This window comes from Ornithorhynchus anatinus, chromosome 2 (genome assembly GCF_004115215.2).
Source record: "Ornithorhynchus anatinus isolate Pmale09 chromosome 2, mOrnAna1.pri.v4, whole genome shotgun sequence".
NCBI lineage: Eukaryota > Metazoa > Chordata > Mammalia > Monotremata > Ornithorhynchidae > Ornithorhynchus > Ornithorhynchus anatinus.
In genome coordinates, this window is record NC_041729.1 from 152,031,127 (window position 1) to 152,055,073 (window position 23,947).

General features: G+C 42.5%; 1 protein-coding gene and 2 non-coding genes across 3 annotated transcripts in view; all 3 read right to left on the reverse strand.

Moving 5' to 3' along the window:
• Positions 1 to 23,947, reverse strand: part of ADAMTS20 (ADAM metallopeptidase with thrombospondin type 1 motif 20) — a 198,095-nt gene that overhangs the window by 12,392 nt on the left and 161,756 nt on the right. The window contains exons 31-34 of the mRNA XM_039914736.1: positions 15,247 to 15,414; positions 10,274 to 10,447; positions 7,601 to 7,771; positions 4,741 to 4,941 (exon numbers count right to left, since the gene is read on the reverse strand). Of these exons, the coding sequence (XP_039770670.1) occupies positions 4,741 to 4,941; positions 7,601 to 7,771; positions 10,274 to 10,447; positions 15,247 to 15,414 (714 nt within the window). The remainder of the gene's footprint in view (positions 1 to 4,740; positions 4,942 to 7,600; positions 7,772 to 10,273; positions 10,448 to 15,246; positions 15,415 to 23,947) is intronic.
• LOC114809743 lies at positions 10,062 to 10,200 on the reverse strand. The gene has a single exon (XR_003757520.1). It is a non-coding gene; the product is annotated as a small nucleolar RNA SNORA7 (small nucleolar RNA).
• LOC114809750 lies at positions 12,241 to 12,378 on the reverse strand. Its single transcript, XR_003757528.1, has one exon. It is a non-coding gene; the product is annotated as a small nucleolar RNA SNORA7 (small nucleolar RNA).

Genomic DNA, 23,947 nt, shown 5'->3' on the forward strand with positions numbered 1-23,947 from the left:
ATACCTAATGATTCATACGAATATAAAATAAATCTCTTCTCCATTAAAATCCTTCAGTTCTGAAGATCCCCGAGGGCAGGGAACATTGTTCAGTAAATACCATGAATCGATTGACTTTGGACAGGTACTTTCGTCTAAAAGTATTCACAGGATAATCAAAATAAGTAAGTGATTAAATATTGATGCATAATTTGTTTTACATAAAATATATATGAATGTATAATATATATACACAATTATGGTAAAACTCTACGGATACACTACCGGAACAATTGCAGAAGAAGGTGGGGAGTTCGGGGAGAGATGTGTCCAATGGAGTCGCTATTGGTCAGAAATGACTCAGCAGCATAAGACAAGACAAGCGAAGACTCCCTCTCGACTGTAAGCTTATTGTGGGCAGGGAATGTGTCTTTTTATGGTTATAATGGACTCTCCCAAGCGCTTAATTCAGGGCTTTGCACACAGAAAGAGCACAGTAAATACAGTTGATTGATTAATTGACATAAGTGCTGACAATGAATGAAATTTGGTAAATAAGCATTAGAGATGGCTGATGAGTTTATATAATTTGGGATGCTGGAAATGAATCGGGAAAGGCACGTTGGGGTTGGTGGGCTTTCAGGAAAACTTTCATATAGGAAGGGTTATGGTCTGTCGGATTTAGGGGAGGAGGAAAAGAGTTCCAATTTGGGGGATGGCAAGAGTGATAATGTGTTCAAGGAGACACAGGTGAGCGTGTGTTGGACTGTGTTCAACCTGATGAGCTCATTTCTACCCCAGAACTTAGTTCAGTGCCTGGCACGTGGTAAGTGCTTAACAAATTCCATTAAAAAAAAAAGTGAATCAAGAGCAAGGAACAGCTAGAAGGTTGACTTGTGAAGTATAAAGGGAGGGAGTTGGGATATGACAGGTGAAAAGACCAGATATTTGATGCGAGGTGAGTTGCCAATTGTGAGTTTTTGCTTTGAGTAAAAGCACAAGATGTCTTTTTGCTGAAGAGGTTCTGAAGATTAACACTTGGAAATTTGAGCATTTATATATATGCATATCAAAAACATAATTCAAAGTGCTGATGATAAGAAAAAAGAAATGAAAATATATGTCGGCATGATGTTGCATAAGCGAATTGGAATTAGAATATGGATAGAACTGGGGTAGCGGAGAAGATATCTGATCCATTTACCTCCCTTTAGATAATAATACTGTTGGTATTTGTTAAGCGCTTACTATGTGCAGAGCACTGTTCTAAGCGCAGGGGTAGATACAGGGTAATCAGGTTGTCCCACGTGAGGCTCACAGTCTTCATCCCCATTTTACAGATGAGGGAACTGAGGCACAGCGAAGTTAAGTGACTTGCCCACAGTCACACAGCTGACAAGTGGAAGAGCTGCGATTCGAACCCATGACCTCTGACTCCCAAGTCTGGGCTCTTTCCACTGAGCCATGCTGCTTCTCTATAGATGTTACTGAAGTTGTCATCCTTCCCCAATTAAGCATCTTAGCCTACCCTGTCTGACCTATCCTAGCAAGAGGACTTACTGAGTGTTCATGGGGTTACCAAGGACCTGAAAAAATCCTTGAGAAGTTTAAAACAAGCAAGTTACACAATCCCTGCCCCAGAGAAAGTACTCTGTAATGGGAAAACTTATATGAAATTATTTAGAAGAGAGTAATCAAAATAAATAATTGGCATTGGGATCACTAAGTAGGAGGGGAACAGATAAACAACTTGAAAATTGTCATAAGGAAGGATGGGGTTTAAATATTTTTATTTCTACGTGTTATTATCACAGTTAGAAAATTATTCGATAACTATCGGTCGGTACTATATAAATAGCTTGAAAGAGATTCAATTATTTATATGTGTATTCATTATATATATATATTGCCCATCCACCTCCATAACAAACAGAAACTCCTTTTAAAGCACTCAATCAAAACTCCTCCCTCCTACACTGCCTCCTCTAGTGCCAGCTTGCTTAGCCCTTACCTCATCTATTTCACTGCCGACCCTCTTCTCACATCCTCCCCCTACCCTGGAACTCCCTCCCCCTCCACATAGAGTAGAGGCATGGCTTGGCGGAAAGAGCACGGCTTGGGAGTCAGAGGTTGTGGGTTCTAATCCTGGCTCCACCACTTGTCAGCTGTTTGGCTTGAGGCAAGTCACTTCACTTCTCTGTGCCTCAGTTACCCCATCTTCAAAATGAGTATTAAGACTGTGAGCCCCATATGGGACAACCTGATTATCAACTTGATTATCTTCTATCTCTCCTAGCACTTAGAACAGTGCTTGGCACATGGTAAGCACTTAACAAATACCGTCATCATTATTATTATTATTATATGTCAGACCATCACTCTTCCCACCTTCAAAGCACTGTTGAGATCACATCTCCTCCAAGAGGCCTTCCCCAACTAAGCCCTCTTTTCCCTGGCTCCCTTTCCCTTTCCCTGCTTAGTAGTCAGTGTACTTGGATCTTTGACATTTGGTATTCGCCCCACAGCACTTATGTACATAGTTATGAATTGTGTATTATAAATTATTTCTTTATATTAACAAGTGCGGTACTTTAAGCTAAACTAAGAACTGTAGCAAACGCTGGGTTAGATACGAGACAATCACGTCCCACATGGGGCTCACATTCTAAGTCGGAAGGAGAACAGATATTGAATTCTTACTTTGCAGATAAGGAAACTGAGGCACAAAGAAGTTAAGTGACTTGCCCAAGGTCGCAAAGCAGGTAAGTGGCAGAGCTGGGGTTAGAACCTAGGTCCCCTGACTTCCAGGCCCAGTTCTTTTCACTAGGCCAAAATGTTTCACCTTATTAATGTCTGCCTTCCCCTCTAGACTTCCACTGTGGTCTGGAAATGTGTCTACCAACTCCGTTGTATTCTGTTCTTCCAAGCACTTAGTACAGTGTTCTACACATAGTGATCGATTGATATTTGTGGGCAGTGAGTGTGTCTTGTTTGTTGTTGTATTTTACTCTCCCAAGAGCTTAATACAGTGCTCTGCATACAATAAGTTGCTCTTAGTACAATAAGTGCTCAATAAATACAATTGAATGAATACAGTGTATATTATCCTTACGGTATTTGTTAAGAACTTATTGTTTATTAAGCACTGTTCAAAACACTGGTGTAGATTCAAGTTAATCAAGTCAGACACAGTTCCTATCCAACATGGGGCTCCCACTCTAAGTAGGAGGGAGAATGGGTATTGAATCGCCATTTTACAGATAAGGAAACTGAGGCCCAGAGAAGTTAAGTGTCTTGCCCAACGTCACACAGCAGGCAAGTGGCAGAGCCAGGGCTAGGACTCAGGTTATGTAATTCCCATGTGCTCTTTCTACTAGGTCATGCTGCTACTCATTTATTAAATATATTTTATTATATATCATGTACAATTACTGGTATAATAATGTGGGTATTTGTTAAGCGCTTACTATGTGCAGAGCATTATTCTAAGCGCTGGAGTAGACACAGGGGAATCAGGTTGTCCCACGTGGGGCTCACAGTCTTCATCCCCTTTTTACAGATGAGGTAACTGAGGCCCAGAGAAGTTAAGTGACTCGCCCACAGTCACACAGCTGACAAGTGGCAGAGCCAGGATTCGAACTCGTGACCTCCGACTCCCAAGCCCGGGCTCTTTCCACTGAGCCACGCTGCTTCCCATGAGCAGCAGCACAGCCGAATAGAAAGAGTACAGGTCTGGGAGTCAGAGGACCTGGTTCTAGTTCCAACTCCACCCCTTGTCTGCTGTGTGACCTTGGCCAAGTCACTTAACTTCTCTGAGCTTCCATTTCCTCATCTGTAATATGGAGAGTAAATCCTACTCCCTCTTCTTGGATTGTGCGCCCCATGTGCGCCAGGGACTGTGTCCAATCTGAAAATCTTGTATCTAATCCAACGCTTAGTACAGTGTCTGGCACGTAGTTAAGTGCTTAACAAATGAGATAATAATAATGAAAAGAAATTGTCTAAATCTACCTCTGATGCTCATTCCCATGTAGCAGAGGGCTAGACATGAACATCACAAGACTTGGAATTATTGCCAGTCATTTTTTTAACTACTGATTATTACAAAATAATGTCAGCACACTGGGTTGCACATCATGCACAAGCATGTAGCAGCATGGCTTAGTGGATAGATCACAGGCCTGGGAGTCAGAAGGTCATGGGTTCTAATCCCAGCTCTGCCATGTGCCTGCTGCGTAAACTTGGGCAAGTCACTTCTCTTCTCTATGCCTCAATTACCTCATCTGTGAAATAGAGATTGAGACTGTGAGCTCAATGTGGGAAGCAGCGTGGCTCAGTGGAAAGACCACGGGCTTGAGAGTCAGAGGTCATGGGTTCAAATCCCAGATCAAATCCCAAATCCCACTTGTCAGCTGTGTGACTGTGAGCAAGTCACTTGACTTCTCTGTGGCTCGGTTACCTCATCTGTTAAATGGGCATGAAGACTGTGAGCCTCACGTGGGGCAATCTGATTACCCTGTATCTCCCCCAGTGCTTAGAACAGTGCTCTGCACATAGTAAGCGCTTAACAAATACCAACATTATTATTATTATTACACGGACTGTGTCCACCCCAATTAGCTCGTATCTACCCCAGCGCTACCCAGGCACATAGTAAGCACTTAACAAATACCATCATTATTAATTATTATGGACCTTAGGATTTTGTTGTGCTTTATGGGGTGAAATTACAGGATTTTCAATTCAAGCATTTATACCAACCTTGCTCCATTTTCCAACCTTCCAAGTAGCTGCTTGAAGGCAGCCCCTGAAACTGCACTTATGAATATGCGGAGAAGGCAGGACGGGGCATTCTTTATAGGTTACAGACCGAAGCTCAGACACCTCGTTACTCTGAACAGACTGGACTCCAATACAGTATGTTATTCTTTGTCGGTAATCAAATCCACACTTGTCTGTACACTGAAAAGAAAAATTACCAAAAATGTACTTTTTTGCTTATAGGAATCAAGGGTATGCCATTATATTTAAATTGGTTCAATTTTCACATGTCAAGTTTGGGACTCTCATAGTTTTAAACCTTCACCAGTATGAGAGCTGCATTTATGTACCCATCCAGTCCAACAGGAGCTAGAGCTAGAGAACATGTGCTTTGAATTAAAAATAGATTTTCTTGTGTTCTGACGTGTCTTCTAGAGACACATAGCTTTAGTTTTCTGGGGATTCAAAGAGTGTATGTATTCAACTTAATTTTCTTACACATTCACCCCGGACATAAATTTTATTGAGCTCGGGAGCCCAATTCAGCATTGCATAGTGACCAATAAAATATCCAATTCTGCATATTGTCAGCACACATTTTGCATATTGTTTGCAAAAAAGGAGCTGTGTGGCCTAGTGGAAAGAACATGGGCCTGGGAGTAAGAGCACCTGGGTACGAATCCCTGCTCTCCCACATGTCTGCTGTAGACTGTAAGCCCGTCAAAGGGCAGGGACTGTCTCTATCTGTTACCGATTTGTACATTCCAAGTGCTTAGTACAGTGCTCTGCACATAGTAAGCGCTCAATAAATACTATTGAATGAATGAATGAATAACCTTGGCCAAATCACTTAACTGCTCTGTGCCTCAGTTATCTCATCTGCAAAATGGAGCTTAAGATTTTGAGCCCCATGTGGGACAGAGGCCGGGCCCAACGTGATTATCTTATATTTACCCCAGTGCTTAGTACAAAGCCTGGTACATAGTAAGCACTTAACAAATACCATTAAAACGCACCAAAAAACAAATCCACATGCTGAATTCAACAGCCATAGAATTATTCCCTCAACCTACACCCTACACTGTTGGAAACACGGAAATGTTGAGTGTGACTTATCATTCACTTAGATGAAGAAAATAAGTGAATGATAAGTCACACTCAACATTTCAGTGTTTCCAACAGTGTAGGGTGTAGGTTGAGGGAATTCAGGGGAAGGCAACTGTGAGTTCTCCCTCCCCCAAAATGAAAAATATCCACTTTTCTCAGTATTCAGGAGAGGAGAGATCAAGCCACGGATGTTTAACCAGCCCATTTTCTCAAAGTGGACACAGTTGCCAGGGTATATTCTGGACAGGGACATGGAAAAGCATGGTTGTCCCCTGAAGTAAGGGTGATCTTCTGAATTTAGACAACACTGTGGTGTGTCTATTATCTAAGCCACAGCAGGAAATAATAGGATGAGAAGTTTGAGTGTATAAACTGACGTTTAATACTCCTTGGATAGGTCACCTCTGCAAAAAAGGGAAGTAGGGTAATGAATTCTTTGGAAACCCAGATACTGTGTAGTTTTCTGTTTATGTTTCTGTGGAGCCCAGTCCACTCTAGGAGCACAGCTCTTCCTCACTAAAGAGGTGGAGACAGGTCCACTTTATCACAGGTCCCTTCTCAATTCAGGAATAATTCCTTGTAATCCTGGAAGAGGAATCGGATTTAAACTGAAGAGTTAACTTATTTAAATGAGGTTGTGCCCACCCACTTTTAACCAAATTCCTTTCATTTGAAATATTCATACAGATTCTGTAATTCTAAAATGAGGCTCTACCAGTAGCACAAATTTTGATTCAACAAATTCCCAATAATGGAGTCTCCCAAAGGAGAGAGTTTACACCTAGTCATTATTTCCAGAAACTCATCGGAAAGAAACCTCAAAACTGTTTTTTAATGGTATTTGTTCTGGCTTACTATACATTAAACAATGTTCTAAGCACTGGGGTAGCTAGAGAAGCAGGATGGCCTAGTGGAAAGAGCATGGGCTTGGAAAACAGAGGACGTGGGTTCTAATCCCAGCTCTGTCACTTATCTGCTATGTGATCTTGGGTAAGTCACTTCTCTTCTCTGTTCCTCAATTCCCTCATCTGAAAAATGGGGATTCAATAGCTGTGCTCCCTCGTACTTAGAATGTGAACCCCGCATGGGACCTGACTATCTTGTATCTATCTGATGGCTCAGTCTGGCGTTCAGCACATAGAAAGTGCTTATCAAATACTGCAATTATTGTTCTTATTGTTCTGCCCCACATAGGACTCACAATCTAAGTAGCAGGGAGAACACGAAAACAGACAGAGGTTAAGTGACTTGCCCAGGGACACACAGCAAGCTACTGGCAGAGCCGAAATTCGAACCCAGGTCCTCTGACTACCAGACCTGTGCTCTTTCCAGTAGGACAGGTGGCATCTCCAGTAGGGGTGGGAAGCCACTGAAGACTGGAGATACTGACTCTAATCGCCAGTTTGTGATCAACACAAACTGGCCACGTAGAATGAGGAGCAAGAGAATGGGCTGGGCCCACATTGGGGTTACGTCTTCAAAGCCCATTGTTGGGTAGGGATTATCTCTATTTGTTGCTGAATTGTACTTCCAAGAGCTTAGTACAGTACTCTGCACACAGTAAGCACTCAATAAATACAGTTGACTGAATGAATGAAATCAGCATTGTCAAATTTATGCCCTCTGCTTGCCCATCAGCCATTAATCGGCCTCATCCGTTCTTTACCATTGTAGAATTTTACGTTTGGCAATCATTTCCTTCTGGAGGATAAAATGGAAGGTCCCCAGTCTGCCTTGGGAGGGCTTCAGTTACCTGCGAAGAGTCTCCAGTGACCACAATGTATTTGCAGGGAAGGACCTGGCACCACCTGGCAGATAGAGGCTTCGTCGAAACATCACAATTACTTTCGTTCACTTGGATTTGCCGTTCGTCGACACACTTCACTTCCCGATATATTTCTTTTTTCTTACATGACACTGGACACTATGTGGGATAGAGGAAAAACACAGGTCAAAACCAGAAAATAGGATGGCTCGGGCAGGCAAGACTGTGACAACCCAAGTTCAATCACATGGAGGGCGAAGCGACCGGAATAATGGTATTTATTGAGTGCACACTGTGGGAAATTCACTGCACTGAACAGTGGAAAGAACAGAAACATGACACACCCTCTTCGAGCAACATAATATTACACGGTCAGGATATCGTGGATCTGACAGAAATACAATATGGTTAGGGAAAGGTGGCCATAATCAGGGAATGTGTCTGTTTGTTGTTGTAGCATACTTAGTACAGTGCTTTGCACACAGTAAGCGCTCAATAAATACGGCTGAATGAATGAATGAATAGAAGAAGAGAAGGCGTGTGGTTTAGTGGCTAAAGCAAGGGCCTAGAAGCCAGAGGACTTGGGTCCTAAACCTGGTTCCACCACTTGTTTGCTGTGTGACTGTGGGCAAGTAACTTAAAACCTCCGTCCCTCAGTTTCCTCAACTACAAAATGGGGACTCAATATTTGTTTTTCCTCCTACTTGGACTGTGGGTCTCATGTGGGACAGGCACTTTATCTGGTGTGATTAAGTTGTGTCTACCCCAGCGGTTAGAACAATGGTTGACCAACAATAAGTGTTTAACAAATACCATTTAAAAAGTGGTGATCTGGATTTATGTTAGTCTGTGTAGTTGCATACAAAGACATCTAGCCCAAGTTTACGCAGAAAGAATTACTGTTTGTAAGCCACAAGTCCAGTCAACCTTTTAAATGGAAAACATTTATACTGCAACCCCAAACAATGTATATTTTTGGTCTTCTCAGCACTAGTTCTGACTTGAAAGAACAAAGACTTTTCATCTCCAAGATATCAGAAAGGTGGTGTGTCATTCTAAGACCTTGTTATTATGACAAATGCAATTATTTCTTTCAATCATATTTACTGAGCACTTACTGTGTGCAGAGCCCTGTACTAAGTGCTTGGGAAAGTACATCACAATAATAAACAGTGGAATTCCCTGCCCACGCCGAGCTGACAGTCATTCTATAACCAGATATTGAATTGCACTCTTCCCAGGACCAGCATGGAAGAGAACCTCAAATAGAATTCTAGGTGTCAGAATCATCTCCAAAATATCAAATATAGAAAGCCTAAATTGAGAAAAAGTCCCTTTCATTTTAGTCTAGGTGTCCCAATTGTACAATGAGAGCAGCGTGGCTCAGTGGAAAGGCTTGGGAGTCAGAGGTCATGGGTTCTAATCCTGGCTATGCCACTTGTCAGCTGTGGGACTTTGGGCAAGTCACTTAACTTCTCTGTGCCTCAGTCCATCTGTAAAATGGGGATTAAGACTGTGAGCCCCACGTGGGACCACCTGATCACACTGCATCCCCCCAGCGCTTAGAACAGTGCTTTGCACACAGTAAGAGCTTAACAAATACCATCATCATCATCATCATCACAATGTGGATTAAATACCTGTTCTCCCTCCCGCTTAGACTGTGAGCCCCATATGGGAAAGGGACTGTGTTGGACCTGATCACCTCGAGAAGCAGCGTGGCTTAGTGGATAGAGCACGGGCCTGGGAGTCAGAAGGACCTGGGTCCTAATCCCCATTCTGCCATGCTGTGTGACCTTGGGTGAGTCACTTAACTTTTCTGAGCCTCAGTTATCTCTCCTGTAATATGGGGACTAAGATTGTGAGCCCCATATGGGACTGGGCCGTTTCCAACCTGATTAATTTTGTATCTATCCCAGCATTTAGAATAGTGCTCGGCACATTCATTCGATCGTATTTATTGAGCTCTTACTGTGTGCAGAGCACTGTACTAAGTGCTTGAAAAGTACAATTCAGCAATAAATAGAGACAATCCCTGCCCACAACAGGCTCACAGTCTAGAAGATAGTGAGCACTAAACTAGTATCATAATTATTATTATCCTTATCATTATTATTTTCTCCAGTGCTTAGTACAGTGCTTGGCACATAGTGCTTAACGAGTACCAAAATTATTACTTTTATTATCATGCTTACTATTATTATTATCATGATCATAGGGGGAATTTGTCTTGTCCTATGCCATTGAGTTGTTTCCACCCCATAGCGACACCATGGAAACATCTCTCCCAGCACACCCCGCCTCCATCTGCGTTCCGGTAGTGGATCCATAGAGTTGTCTTGGTAAAAATCCAGAAGTGGTTTACCATTACCGCCTCCACGCAGTAAAACTCGAGTCTCTGCCCTCAACTCTCTCTCAGGCCACTGCTTCCCAGCACGGGTGACTTTAGATTTGTAGCAGATTGCCTTCCACTAGCTAGCCTACTGCCCAACCTAGCAATGGAATGGGTAGGCCTCTGCTTGACTCTCCCTCCCGTAGCCGAGACTGGTAGAGGACTGGAAACTCTCCAGGTGCAAGCCTGAGAGGGGAGGGGGAATTAGCCTGAATCTGGTTTAGTTATATTTGCTCAGTATTTGGCTTGATTGATAAATCCATTCTTACCTCTTGCCACTCATCAGCCAACCAACGATACTCAATACAGGCACGCTCCCAACAGTATCTCTTACTATGAGGCCGAGTTGAATCGTCACACATTTCTTCAGTCACTGGCCCAGTACCTTTCAATCTGCAGTAGACATCTCTTTGTTGAACCCCAGCGCCGCAGGACACCGAACACTGCCAAAAAAAACCCCAAACAGAGCAAAAAAAAAACCCACAAAAAAAGGATAGAAAATAGAATAGAAAGAACATTGAATTTGATTCTCCACCTTTAATTGGGAAAGTCAAGTCAGTAGCCATATAGACCCACTAGCACTTACAGGGAAGGTTTCTACTGGCAGAAAATAGCTGATTTTTCCACAATTTTAGGAATAATTAGTAATATGAATAATTAATATTAGGGAACAATATTAATAATCGTGGAAAGCATTAGAGAAGCAGCATGGCTTAGTGGAAAGAGCACAGGCTTGGGAGTCAGAGATCATGGGTTCTAATTCCGACACCGACATCTGTCTGCTGTGTGACCTTGGACAAGCCACTTCACTTCTCTGGGCCTCAGTTACCTCACCTGTAAAATGGGGATTAAAACTAAGAACCCTAGGACAACCTGATTACCTTGTATCTATCCCAGCACTTAGAACAATGCTTGGCACACAGTAAGCACTTAGCAGATACCATTATTATTATTATTATTATTATTATTGTTACTTACTGTATACCAAGCACCATTTTAAGAGCTGGGATAAATACAAGACAATCAGGTTGTCCGTGGTGCCTGTCCCACATGGCTCACTCTCTAAGTAGGAAGAAGAACAGGTATCGAATCCCCATTTTACAATGAGGAAACTGAGGCGCAGATAAGTTTAATGACTTGTCCAAAGACACAGAACAAACAAGTGGCAGGTTAGAACCTTGTTCCCCAGACTACCAGGCCCTTACTCGTTCCAGTAGGCCAACTACTCCATTTGTGTACCTACAGATACAAATTTACTCCTCTATCTACTCCTCTAACATGGACTGCTATTTTCAACCTCTTTTAGAGAAGCAGTATGGCCTAGTGGAAAGAGTCCGGGCCTGGGAGACAGAGGATGTGGATTCTAATCCCAGCTCTGCCACTTGTCTGTGGGATGACCTTGGCCAACTCACTTCACTTCTTGTAATAATAATAATGATAATGTTGGTATTTGTTAAGCACTTACTATGTGCAGAGCACTGTTCGAAGCGCTGGGGTAGATACAGGGGAATCAGGTTGTCCCACATGGGGTTCACAGTCTTAATCCCCATTTTACAGATGAGGTAACTGAGGCACAGAGAAGTCAAGTGACTTGCCCAAAGTCACACAGCTGACAAGTGGAGGAGGTGGAATTCGAACCCACAACCTCTGACTCCCAAGCCCGTGCTCTTTCCACTGAGCCATGCTGCTTCTTGTACCTCGGTTCCTTCATCTGCAGAATGGGGATTCAATACCTGTTCTCCCCTCTTCCTTAGACTATGAGCCCCAAGTGGAACCTGATGAACTTTTATCTGCCCCAACACTTAGTACGTTGTTTGGTACAGTAGTAAGAGCTTAACAAATACCACAATTTCAATTATTATTATTATCATTATTATTCTGTCTCTTACAACATGCTCAAGTCTCCCCAAGACCAAAGCAATCTTCTGTGGATTCCTCAGCTTCCTCCAGCTAATGACCCATCTCCAGCTTCCATTCATATTCACTCTCTGCCTTTACTTCCTCTCTGTTGTTGTTGTCTTATACTTTTGAGATGTGCCTGCCCCATAGCGACTTCACGGACACATCTCTCCCAGAACGCCCCACTTCCTTCTGCTATCGTTCTGGCAGCGTATCCATAGAGTTTTTTTGGTAAAAAATATGGAAGTGGCTTACCGTTGCTGCCTTCCGCACAGTAAAGGAGTCTCCGCCCTCGACTCTGTCCCGTGCCGCTGCTGCCCAGTACAGGTGAGTTTTGACTTGTAGCAGATGACCTTCCACTCGCTAGCAACTGCCCCAGCTAGGAATGGAATGGACAGGCCTCTGCTTGACTCTCCCTCCTCTAGTCGAGACTGGTAGAATAGTGGAAACTCTCCAGGTGTGACCCTGAGAGGGCACTTCCTCTCTAACGACTCTCTTACCCACCCTTTGAATCAGATTTCATCCCCTTTTGTTTACTGGGATGACTCACCCAAAGTCACAAATGCCCATCTCGATACCTACTTTGGCTGCCTTTGACACTGATGACATTCATCTTTATTTATTCAGTCGTACTAGTCGAGCACTGATTGTGTGCAGAGCACTGTATTAAGCACTTGGGAGAATACAATATAACAGGTCAGTAGACAATATTCCCTGCCTATAATGAGCTTACAGTCTAGAGGGTACAGTCTAGAGGGTACAGACTGTACAGTCTTAAAGTCTAGACTATTTCCGCCTCCTTGAACCACAAAAGAGCCTCAGCGCCACTTCGTTTTCCTCCTTCCTCTAGACTACAACTCATTGACTACAACTCAAAGTAGAGAAGCAGCGTGGCTCAGTGGAAAGAGCACGGGCTTTGGAGTCAGAGGCCATGGGTTCGAATCCCGGATCGGCCACATGTCACTGTGTGACTTTGGGCAAGTCACTAACTTCTCGGTGCCTCAGTTACCTCATCTGTAAAATGGGGATTAAGACTGTGAGCCCCACGTGGGACAACCTGATTCCCCTGTGTCTACCCCAGCGCTTAGAACAGTGCTCGGCACATAGTAAGCGCTTAACAAATACCAACACTATTATTATTATTATTGTGGTCAGGGAATGTGTCTGTTTATTGTTGTATTGTACCCTCCCAAGCACTTAGTAGAGTGCTCTGCACACAGTAAGCACTCAATAAATATGATTGAATGAATGAATGCATACTCTGGCTACCTAGGACTGCACTCACAAGGCCATTCATTCATTTAGTATTTATTGAGCACTTACTATGTGCAGAGCACTGTACTAAGCACTTGGAATGTACAAATCGGTAACAGATAGAGACAGTCCCTGCCCTTTGATGGGCTTACAAGGCCAGAATACTCTCTTTCCCTTCTTGGGTAAAATTAAAAGATGTTTCTATGACAATATGTATGAGTTCACTCCACATCTATTAGCAACAAAAGACATACTCCTTCAGTGAGCCACATTTTTCTCAGAATAATGCCAGAATAATTAAATCATTTGAGTAGCTCTTTCCTTTTTCCTTTCAGTTTCTTTATTCGAGTTTAATTGTTTTTACCCATTTGCTGGTGAGATTTCTTGAAATGGGGCAGGAAGTCAGGCAATATACCATACAGGCCTTGCGGCTGTTGAAAATAGACAAGCCAAGTTGGCAAGCTAATTTATTTAATTCTAATTTTGTGACGGCTGAGGGACCAGAGAAAAAAATCCTTTCTACTCTTCAAATGATTAGAACTCTTTCATTACCTGCATTCGGGAAGAGAAGGATAGAATTTTTTTTTCCTATGCAGACCCTATTAATATTCAAGCCTTTGTAAAAGAAAATATCAAACAAATGAAGTTTGTGCCTCACTGGCTCTTTTGACTAGATCAGTGGAAACATTTCATCAGGAAAATGGCACTAAAATGAAATCATTTTATATTGCATGACAACAAAAGCCAATATCGCAATATGCCCAATCTGAGCGAAGCAGAAACCAGTGTCTGTCTCTTTACCTCTGAAATTACACTTCTGTTGAATTGTAATTATGTGTGTGGTGGTGGGGAGGTGACAGCCTACAATTGTCAACTTCATGTGGATCCTTTTATAGAACAAGTCAAAAGATACCACTTCACAAAGAGTGTCATTTGTTTTTGGCAGAGAACTGCAGAAGGAAAGAACACATTACTGCAAGAAGAGAGGAGGGTAAGAGGCCCATTCTGGATGTGACAAAGTCCTGTCCGGTCCCATGGAATGTTAAGTGACATGAGTTTATGGCCGAAAGCTATCCAGCCCCATGCTGTATCAAATGTTTAGTGTGACAAACTTAGGGTAAATTTCTATCCGGCTCTGTGCTGTATTAAACGTTAAGTATGTTGTTATGGTAGTTAGGGCATTTAGTGAGTTTCTGTGAATTTTAAACCATTCCTTTGCTTTTTTTTTGTGGTATTTTTTAAGCACTTACTATGTTCCTGGCACTGTACTAAGCAATGGGGTAGATACAAGGTAATCAGGTTGGACACAGTTCCTGTCCGACATGGGGTTCACAGTCTTAATCCCCATTTTACAAATGAGGTAACTGGCAAAGAGAAGTTAAGTGACTTGCCCAGGGTGCCACAGCAGACAAGTGGCAGAGCTGGAATTAGAACCCAAGTCCTTCTGACTCCAAGGCCTGTGCTCTACCCACTAGGCCGTGCTGTTTCTCTTTTGAATTTGGCATTTATTATTACAAACAGCTTATGTGTCTCTCAACCTGCAAAAGCCCCTTTAGCTGTGTGGTCATTTATGTGCTTTTGTCTGTTACACCTTTTACCTGCCTCCTTTCCTGTTCTTTCCCCTTTCTCTCTCCCCTTCCCAGTACTTCCGCTCCCTGCACTTCTTTCCCTCCTCTCCACCACCACCTCAGTCAATTAATCAATCAATGGCATTCACTGGTCTTTTACTGGGACCAGAGTGCTGGGTACATTAAGTGATAGTACACAGAGTTGAGAAGCAGTATAGCCTAATGAGAGAACACAGGCCTGAGAGTCAGAAGGACTTGAATTCTATTCCCAGCTCTGTTACTCGTCTGCTGTGTGACTTTGGGTAAGTCACTGCACTGTACCTCAGTAACCTCATGTGGAACCAACAGGGTGGCCATGTGAAGTGCAACTTGTTCAAGGGACCATTCTGCTTAGATCACTCATTCAGTCAATCAATGGTATTTACTGAGCGACATCAGCAGGTAATAACTAATGGGTTACTTCTTTCTTTTGAAGTTCAGAGATTCACAGATGTGTCTTTAATGATAAAAGATTCCCATACCTCCTTCCACCTATTGGCTTTCCATGATGGACACCTCCCGGATCTGCAGGCTTTGTGGGTTCGGGGTTTCCAAGATAGGCTGCACCGCTCGTCATCCAATATGTTTTGGGACTTGCTCATACAGTGCACATCCCGGTATTTTATTCCTTTCCCGCAGGAAGCTGAGCACTGGAAAAAAGCACACTCACTTTATCTCATTCTGCCCACCGTCTTCCAATCACAATCTCCAAATTCTCCAAGCATGAAAAAGGAAATTATATCTAATGACACAGTCACAAACAATAACCACAGTATTTGTTCTCATGCATATTTCAATCAATCAGTAGTATTTACTGATCACTTCCCATTGAGCATGAAAAAGGAAATTATATTAAATGGCACAGTCACAAACAATAACCATGGTATTTGTGCTCATGCATATTTCAATCGATCAGTAGTATTTATTGATCACTTACTTCCCATTGAGCAGGGTACTACGCCCTTGGGAGAATACAACAGAATGAGTAGACGTGATCCCTGACCTCAAGGACCTTATAATCTAGCTATGGAGACAGACATTAAAATCCGTTATAGGTAGAGGGAAGCACTACTCTCGAGTGGACTGTGGGAGTGTGGGTAAATGCTTCTTAGGTGACACAACTTGTGCACATAGTAGATATTCAACAAATATTGTTGAGCGATTGAATGATTTGTTACTTGAGAATCATTTCAGTCTAGACTACTGTATAGCTCCCCGCGAGATTATAAAATCCTCAACTGTAAACTCACCCATCCCAAATGCTTAGTAGAATGCTCTATACGTTGTAGGTGCTCAATGAATATGAATTGTTGTTTGTTTCCCAGGCTGGCAATAGTATTTTGGTTAAAAATCATGACATTGGAAAATCTTACTTTTTCAAATTCATGAATAATTGATCATTACGCTTCAACCAATCAATCAATCATAGTTGTAACTGCTTATTGTGTGCTAAGGACTTTACTAAGCACTTGGGAGAATGCAACATTCCAGTTGGTAGACACATTCCCTGCTCACAAGGAGCTTACCAACTAGAGAGAGAGGGAGAATCCTCCCTCTGACCTAGGTTGTCTTCCCTCTTCATACCTGACAGACAATTTGTCTCCTCACTTTCAAAGCCTTATTGAAGGCACATCTCCTCTAAGAGGCCTTCCCTGACTAAGCCCTCCTTTCATCTTCTCCAATTCCCTTCTCTGTTGCCTTGACTTGCTCCCTTTAGTCATCCCCCTCGCAGCCCCATAGCACTTAAGTACATATCTGTAATTTTATTTATTTATATTATTGTCTGTCTACCCTCTAGACTGTAAGATGTAAATGTTCAGACCATGTTTCCCCACTCAAGAAGCTCCAGTATTGCCCACCCACCTCCGAATCAAGCGAAAACTCCTCACCATTGGCTTTAAAGCACCTAACCACCTTGCCCCCTCCTATCTCCCCTCACTTCCTTCCTACTACAACCCAGCACACACACTTTGTTCCTCTGGCGCTAACCTTCTCGCTGTACCTCGATTTCATTTATCTCGCCTCCGACCTCTTGTCCACATCCTACCTCTGGCCTGGAATGCCCTCCCTCCTCATATCAGACAGATAATTGCTCTCCCGTGCTTCGAAGCCTTGTTGAAGGGATATCTCCTCCAGGAAGCCTTCCCTGCCTGAGCCCACCTCTCCTTTCTCCCCTTCCCTTCTGTGCCACTCATATTTGCTCCTTCATTCATCCTCCCTCCCTTCCCCTTAGCACATATGTATGTATCTGTAATTTAATTATTTATTTATATTAATGTCTGTCTCCCCCCAGACTGTGAGCTCATTCATTAATTCATTCAATCATATTTATTGAGCGCTTACTGTGTGCAGACCACTGAACTAAGCGCTTGGAATGTACAGTTTGGGCAACAGATAGAGACAATCCCTGCCCAACAATGGACTCACAGTCAATACAATTGATTTTTAAATGCACAAATGTCAGTAAGTCAGTCATATTTACTGAGCAGTTACTGTGTGCAGAGCACTGTTTGAAGCACTTGGGAGACCTCAATATAACAATATAAGTGACACATTTCCTGCCCATAATAATAACATAAGAGGAAGCAGGGAATTGATGGGATTTATTTCTATAACTTGTGGGCAGAAATCAGAGACTCATCCAAATCACCGGTATTTGGGAATCTCTTAAAAGGCAACAAACCACAACTTCAAAATGGATGGCGAAGATTCGGAAGGAAGTGAGGGAGTAGCACATATGATAGAGGAGCCCAAAGGAAGTTTGCCTTGCAAAATATACACACACATAAAAATAACCCTTTTGAGTTTGCCTAGTGGCTTAGATCCATGATGGACCGATCAGAACAGTTCAAATAGATTAAGTAATAATTAAATAATGATAGTGATGGTATTTTTTGGGCACTTACTATGTGCCAAGCACTGTTCTAAGCACTGGGGTAGATACAAGGTAATGAGGTTGCCCCACATGGGGCTCACAGTCTTAATCCCCATTTTACAGATGATATAAGTGAGACACAGAGAAGTTAAATGACTTGCCCAAAGTCACACAGCTGATAAGTGGTGGGGCCGGGATAAGAACCTACAACTTCTGACTCTCAAACCCGTGTTCTTTCCACTAAGCCACGCTGCTTCTCCAATTAAATGAGGAAATTTATCTGAAATTCAGAAAATGTTAAAAGTAACCCAGAATTTAAACCATCAGAGAGCTTAGTTTCTTCTTATTTTCTTCATAGCACTGTGTCACGCTAATCTACGCTCAACAGTTTACTCACAGTTTTCAGCTGAAATGTAGCATTGTGTGAGGCTTTGTTTAATTGTGCCCCTAAGATGTGCTACTTGCCGTGGTATTTACTAAGCACTATGTGCCAAGCATTGTACTGAGCACTGGAACAGAAGGGAGAAGAGGTGATGAATCACTATTCAACAGATGAGAAAACTGAAGCACAGAGGAGTTTTGGGACTCTTCCAAGGTCACACGGCAGTCAAGCGGCAGAGGCGGGATTAAGACCCAGGTCCTCTGACACCCAGATCCAGTGCTCTCTGTTTCATTGTTGGTGAAGTAAGAGAAATATGCAGTTTCTTAAGTGGAGGATTTTAGTACAATAAATGATTTTTTGCAGTCCCCATAGTTATTATTGGTAAAGACAGACATTGCACTTGGCCATGAGATAAATGAGGTTGGACATAGTCCCTGTCCCCCATGGGGCTCACAGTCTTAACCCCCATTTTTACAGTTAGATGACTGAGGCTCAGAGAAATTCAAGTGACTTGCTCAAGGTCACACAGTAGACACAGCAGATCTGGGCAATAGAACCCAGGTCCTTCTGACTCCAAGGCCCATCTCTACCCACTAGCAACACTGGAGCACTTATAACCCCAGCCCCACTATACTTATTTAAATATTCTTTATACTCCTTCAGTTCTGGATCCTTTCCTATTGTCCATCTACACCACTCCCCTATGAGAACTCATTTTCTCCCATGGCTTCAAACTACTATCTCTACATGGATTATTCCTAAATCTACCTCTCCAGCCCTGATCTCTCCTTCTCTGATATCATGCATTTTTTTCCTTGCCTTCAGGGTAGCTCTACTTTAATATCCTGATGATACCTCAAACTAAAATGTACAAAACAGAACTCCAGTGTGGCCTAGTGGATAGATGATGGGCCTGGGCGGTCAGAAGGGACCTGGGTTCTATTTTCGGATCTGCCATGTCTGCTGTGTGACCTTGAGCAAGTCACTTCATTTCTCTGAGGCCTCAGGTCATCTCGACTGTAAAATGGGGGTTAAGAATGTGAGCCCCATGTGGGACAGGGACTGTGTCCAACCTCGTCATCTTTTATCTATCCCAGCACTATCGTGTTATATATATATACATATATATATACATATAAATATATTTCTTTTTCTTCAAATATCACTAGGGGAGAGAAAAAAATGTTCTAAAAGGATGAAATTAAATGTGTCCAATTTAAAAAATATTTGCAGGGAGGACTATTTGTTTTAAATACTTTTTGAGCACAAATTGCAGGAGGTCTGATATAGGACTGACAAGAATCTACTTCACCACATGGTCCTTGAGAGCATCAATCAGTGTACTAATCTCTCTCTCAAGCACTTAGTATAGCACTCTTTAACATATACTCAAAAAATACCACTGATTGTTTGAAACCTCAATAAAAACATGCTTGGATTCACAGGATTCTTCATCTGGAATAACACGAGTCTGCATTTTGGCCTGGAAAGGAGTTGAGATTAATTTTTGCCCCGGGAAAAACTACCTGGCAAAGATAAAGCTATTTAGATGCATAGTAACTTAGGCAGGGTCTGCAAAAATGAATTCCAGGAATTTAGCGAGATCTATCATTTAATACTTAAATGTTTTGTGCAGACAATGATTTTTACTAAGGAGGATTGAAGCTTAGTAAGGATTCTGAAATGGTTACAAAAGTGTAGCAGAAAAAATGCAGAGTCAATCAGAAAGAAATAATGAAAGATGGATTGTTTCAAAGTTTTTAACTAGATATTTAGAACTGAAGTTTGAAATAAAAGCACACATATCATTGTCATGTTTCAGGGAATTTGTCAAACTTACGAAAGTGTGTTTTAAAATGAAAAGTCATAAAAAATGTTCCATCTTCCAGAAAATAGCTGGGAATATTAAAACAGATTTTTAAAAATTAATGAATGCCTGTGCCACGGTAAAGATGCTCTGCTCTTGGACTAATCAGAAGTACAGATTAGGCTGTGATGGAATATTACAATGGCCTACTGTGGGTCAACCTCAGTATACTGTTTCCAAGTTTCATCGTGTTGAACTTTAACATAAAATAAAAAAACAATAAATAGCAAGTCCCTAAAACACTAATCCATGTTCTTTTTCAGTGGCTTGGAAAATGAGACTAATGCTTAAACCTATGAAAATCATCTGAAATTTACTCAGTTTCACTTATATTTTCAAACAGTTGTTCAATTTACTTCAAGGATCCTTATTTCAATCAATCAATAGTATTTGAGTGTTACCATTTGGGGAAGGGAACTCATCTACCTACTCTATTATACTGTGCTCTCCCAAGCGCTTAGTATATTGCTCTGCACACAGCGCTCATTAAATACCACTGATCAATTGATTTACTCTGTGCAAGGCACTGTAGTAAGTACTTGGAGAGTTTAATGGAGTTTAATAGATTTAAAAAACTGTCTTAAGGTGCCTCTTTAATGAAATAATTAAAATTCTCTTCTTGTTTTTCAATTTTTAAAATGAATGTAAACTACCTCCTAAAGTGCTTAAAAACGACACTAGAAATAATAGTTTTTAAGGTATGATTCACTAAAGTTAAATTATAACATACCATCAGGCACTCATTTATTCATTCGTTCATTCAGTTGTATTTATTGAGCACTTACTGTATGCAAAACACTCTGCTAAGTGCTTGGGAGAGTACAGTACAAAAACAGACACATTCTTTGCCCACAGTGAGATCACTTACATGGCCTTACTTACCACCTTTATTTGGTTGACTCCCAAACCTACTTCTGTAGCCTTAACCACTGTTCTTCCCTGCAATCTCTCATTCAATAACAAAGGAATTTATTAAGCACTTACTATGCACTAACATTGGAGTAAATAGATAATTGTCAGGTTGGGCACAGTCCTCCTATCCCATACAGGAATCACAATGCGATTACCCCTATTTGCAAGGAGGAAATGAAATCCACCAGCTTCCAGTAACACTTGCACATTGGCTATCCTGACAAGCAGTTGTTTGCTAGTGGAAAGAGCAAGAGCCTGGGAGTCAGAGGTCCTGGGTTCTAACGCTGGCTCTGCCAATTGCTCACTGGGTTGACCTTGGGCAGTCACTTAAACTTCTCTGAGCCTCAGTTTCCACAACTGTAAAATGGGTTTAAACCATTCTCATCCTATTTAGACTGTGAGGTCCATGAGTACAGGAACTGTGTCTGACCTAATTAATTTGTATGTGCCCCAGCACTTAAAACAGTGTTTGACACATAGTAAGCATTTAGCAAATACCATAAGAAAATCCACCCCAGAACATCAGGTTCAACATGTCTAAAATGAATCGACTTATATTTCCTAATACTCTCCTATGAATCAGACACCTTATCTCAGCAGGAGAGTTTGCGTACACCAGTGAAGCGGAGAGCTATGCCATTGAGAGATAGTCTTTTGTCAGGGTTACCCATAATGGAAAGGTCAAAGCCGAAGCGTCAGACAAAATCGATTCACCTGTGCTGGGCAGGAGCGGCATAGGAAAGAGTCAAAGGCGGCTGATCAAGTGATCAAAATGTGGATCAAAGAAAACGGCAGAGACTAAAGTTTTTACTCCGTGAAAGAAGGCAAAGGTATTTGCCTTCCGTATTTTATACCAAGAAAACTCTATGGATAAATCCATAAAGTTGATATGAATCATAAAGGATTCGATAGCATTTGATGATATATTCCTAAACTCATCCCCATAACTTTCAAATACCTCCCAGAAGCTCACGAGCTCGGTGTGTAATCCTCGACGCCCAGCTGCCTCTCAACTCTACATTAATTTTTTTTTACCAAATCCTAGCATTTCTTCCAACACAATATTTTTTGGATCCTTTCCTTCTTCACCATGCTAGCAGCTTTTAGCCTGGTCCAAGCTCAGGTCATATCAAATCAAGACTCTATTATTAGCCTCTTTGCTGTGTCTCCCTGCCTCCAGCCTCTCCCCATTCCAATCTGTACTCCATCAATCAATCATTTACTGAATACTGTGTGCAGAGCACTGTACTAAGGTCTTGGGGGAGTACAATAGAGTTAGTAGACACATTCCCTGCCCACAATGAGCTCACAGTCTAGAGGGGGAGATAGCAAGTTATCAAGGGCCTTGCCAAGTAAAAACTCCTCACTATTGGCTTCAAAACTCCCCACCCCCTTGTCTCCTCCTACCTCACCTCCCTTCTCTCCTCCTACATCCCAGCCTCCACACTCCGCTCTGCTGGTGCTAAACTTCTCACTGCTGCAGTCAACCCCTGGCCCACATCTTACTTCCGGCCTTGGAACACCCTCCCCCCGCAAATCCGCCAATCACACTCCCCTGCTTCAAAAACCCTACTGAAGGCTCACCTCCTCCAAGAGGCCTTCCCAGACTAAGCCCCCCCCGCCCCTTTCCGCGGGTCCCTCTCCCCTCCTCATCACCCCAAGTTGCTTCCGTTGTTCTACTCCCTCCACGCCCCACAACACTTGTGTACATATGTACATATCTATAAATCTATATTAATGCCCATTTACTTGCTTTGATGTGTATAGATAGTTCTATTTATTTATACTGATGATTTTGATGCCCATTTACTTGTTTTGATGTTTGGCTCCCCCCTTCTAGACTGTAAGCCCGTTGTGGGCTGGGATTGTCTCTCTTTTCTGCTGAAAAGAGCTCTGCACACAGTAATCGCTCAATAAATACGATTGAATGAATGAATGAATATAGACATTAATATAAATAATTCATGGGTAGACTGTAAGCTCATTGTGGGCAGGGAATGTGTCTGTTTATTATTACATTGTACTCCCCAAGCGCTTAATACACTGCCCTGCACAGTAACTGCTCAATAAATACTACTGAGTGAATTGAATGAATTTGGGGCTGAAGGAGGGGCGGATAAAGGGAGCAAATCAGAGCAATGCAGAAGGGAGTGGGAAAAGAGGAAATGCGGGCTTAGTCCAGGAAGGCCTCTTGGAGGAGATGTGCCTTCGATAAGGCTCCGAAGGCAGAGAGAGTAATTATCTGTCAGATATGAAGAGGGAGGGCATTCTAGGCCAGAGGTAGGATGTGGGCAAGAGATCAGTGGGGAAATAGAGGAGATCAAGGTTCAGTGCATAGGTTGGTGAATAGCACTCAGTCATTCTTCAAAAATGTTCAGACCTATGTTTCCCCACTGCTCAAGACCCTCCAGCTGTCCACTGCATCAAACGGAAACATCTTGCCATAGGCTTTAAAGCACTTGATCACCTACTCCTCTCCTACCTCACCTCTCTGATTTCTGACTATAACCCAGCTAGCACATTCCATTCCTCTAACCTCCCTACTTTACCTCAATCTCATTTATCTCATTGCTGACCTCTCGACCACATCCTGTTTCTGGCATAGACACCCTTCCCCTTCATACCCAACAGACGATCATTCTCCCCACCTTCAAAGCCTTATTAAAAGTCCATCTCCTCCAAGAGGCCTTCCCTGACCAAGCCCTCATTTCCCCTTCTCCCACTCCCTTCTGTGTCACCTTCACACACTTCGAGAAGCAGCATGGCTCAGTGGAAAGAGCCCGGGCTTTGGAGTCAGAGGTCACGGGTTAGAATCCCGGATCGGCCACTTGTCAGCTGTGTGACTTTGGGCAAGTCACTTCACTTCTCGGTGCCTCAGTTACCTCATCTGTAAAATGGGGATGAAGACTGTGAGCCCCAAAGTGGGACAGCCTGATTTCCCCTGTGACTACCCCAGCGCTTAGAACAGTGCTGGGCACATAGTAAGCGCTTAACAAATACCTTCACACTTGGATTTGCACCCTACATTCACCACTCCTTTAGACCAAAATCACTTCTGTTCATACCCACAGTCTATTTATATTCATGTCTGTCTCCCCCTTTAGGTTATAAGCTTGCTGTGGGCAGGGAATGTGTCTGTTTATTGTT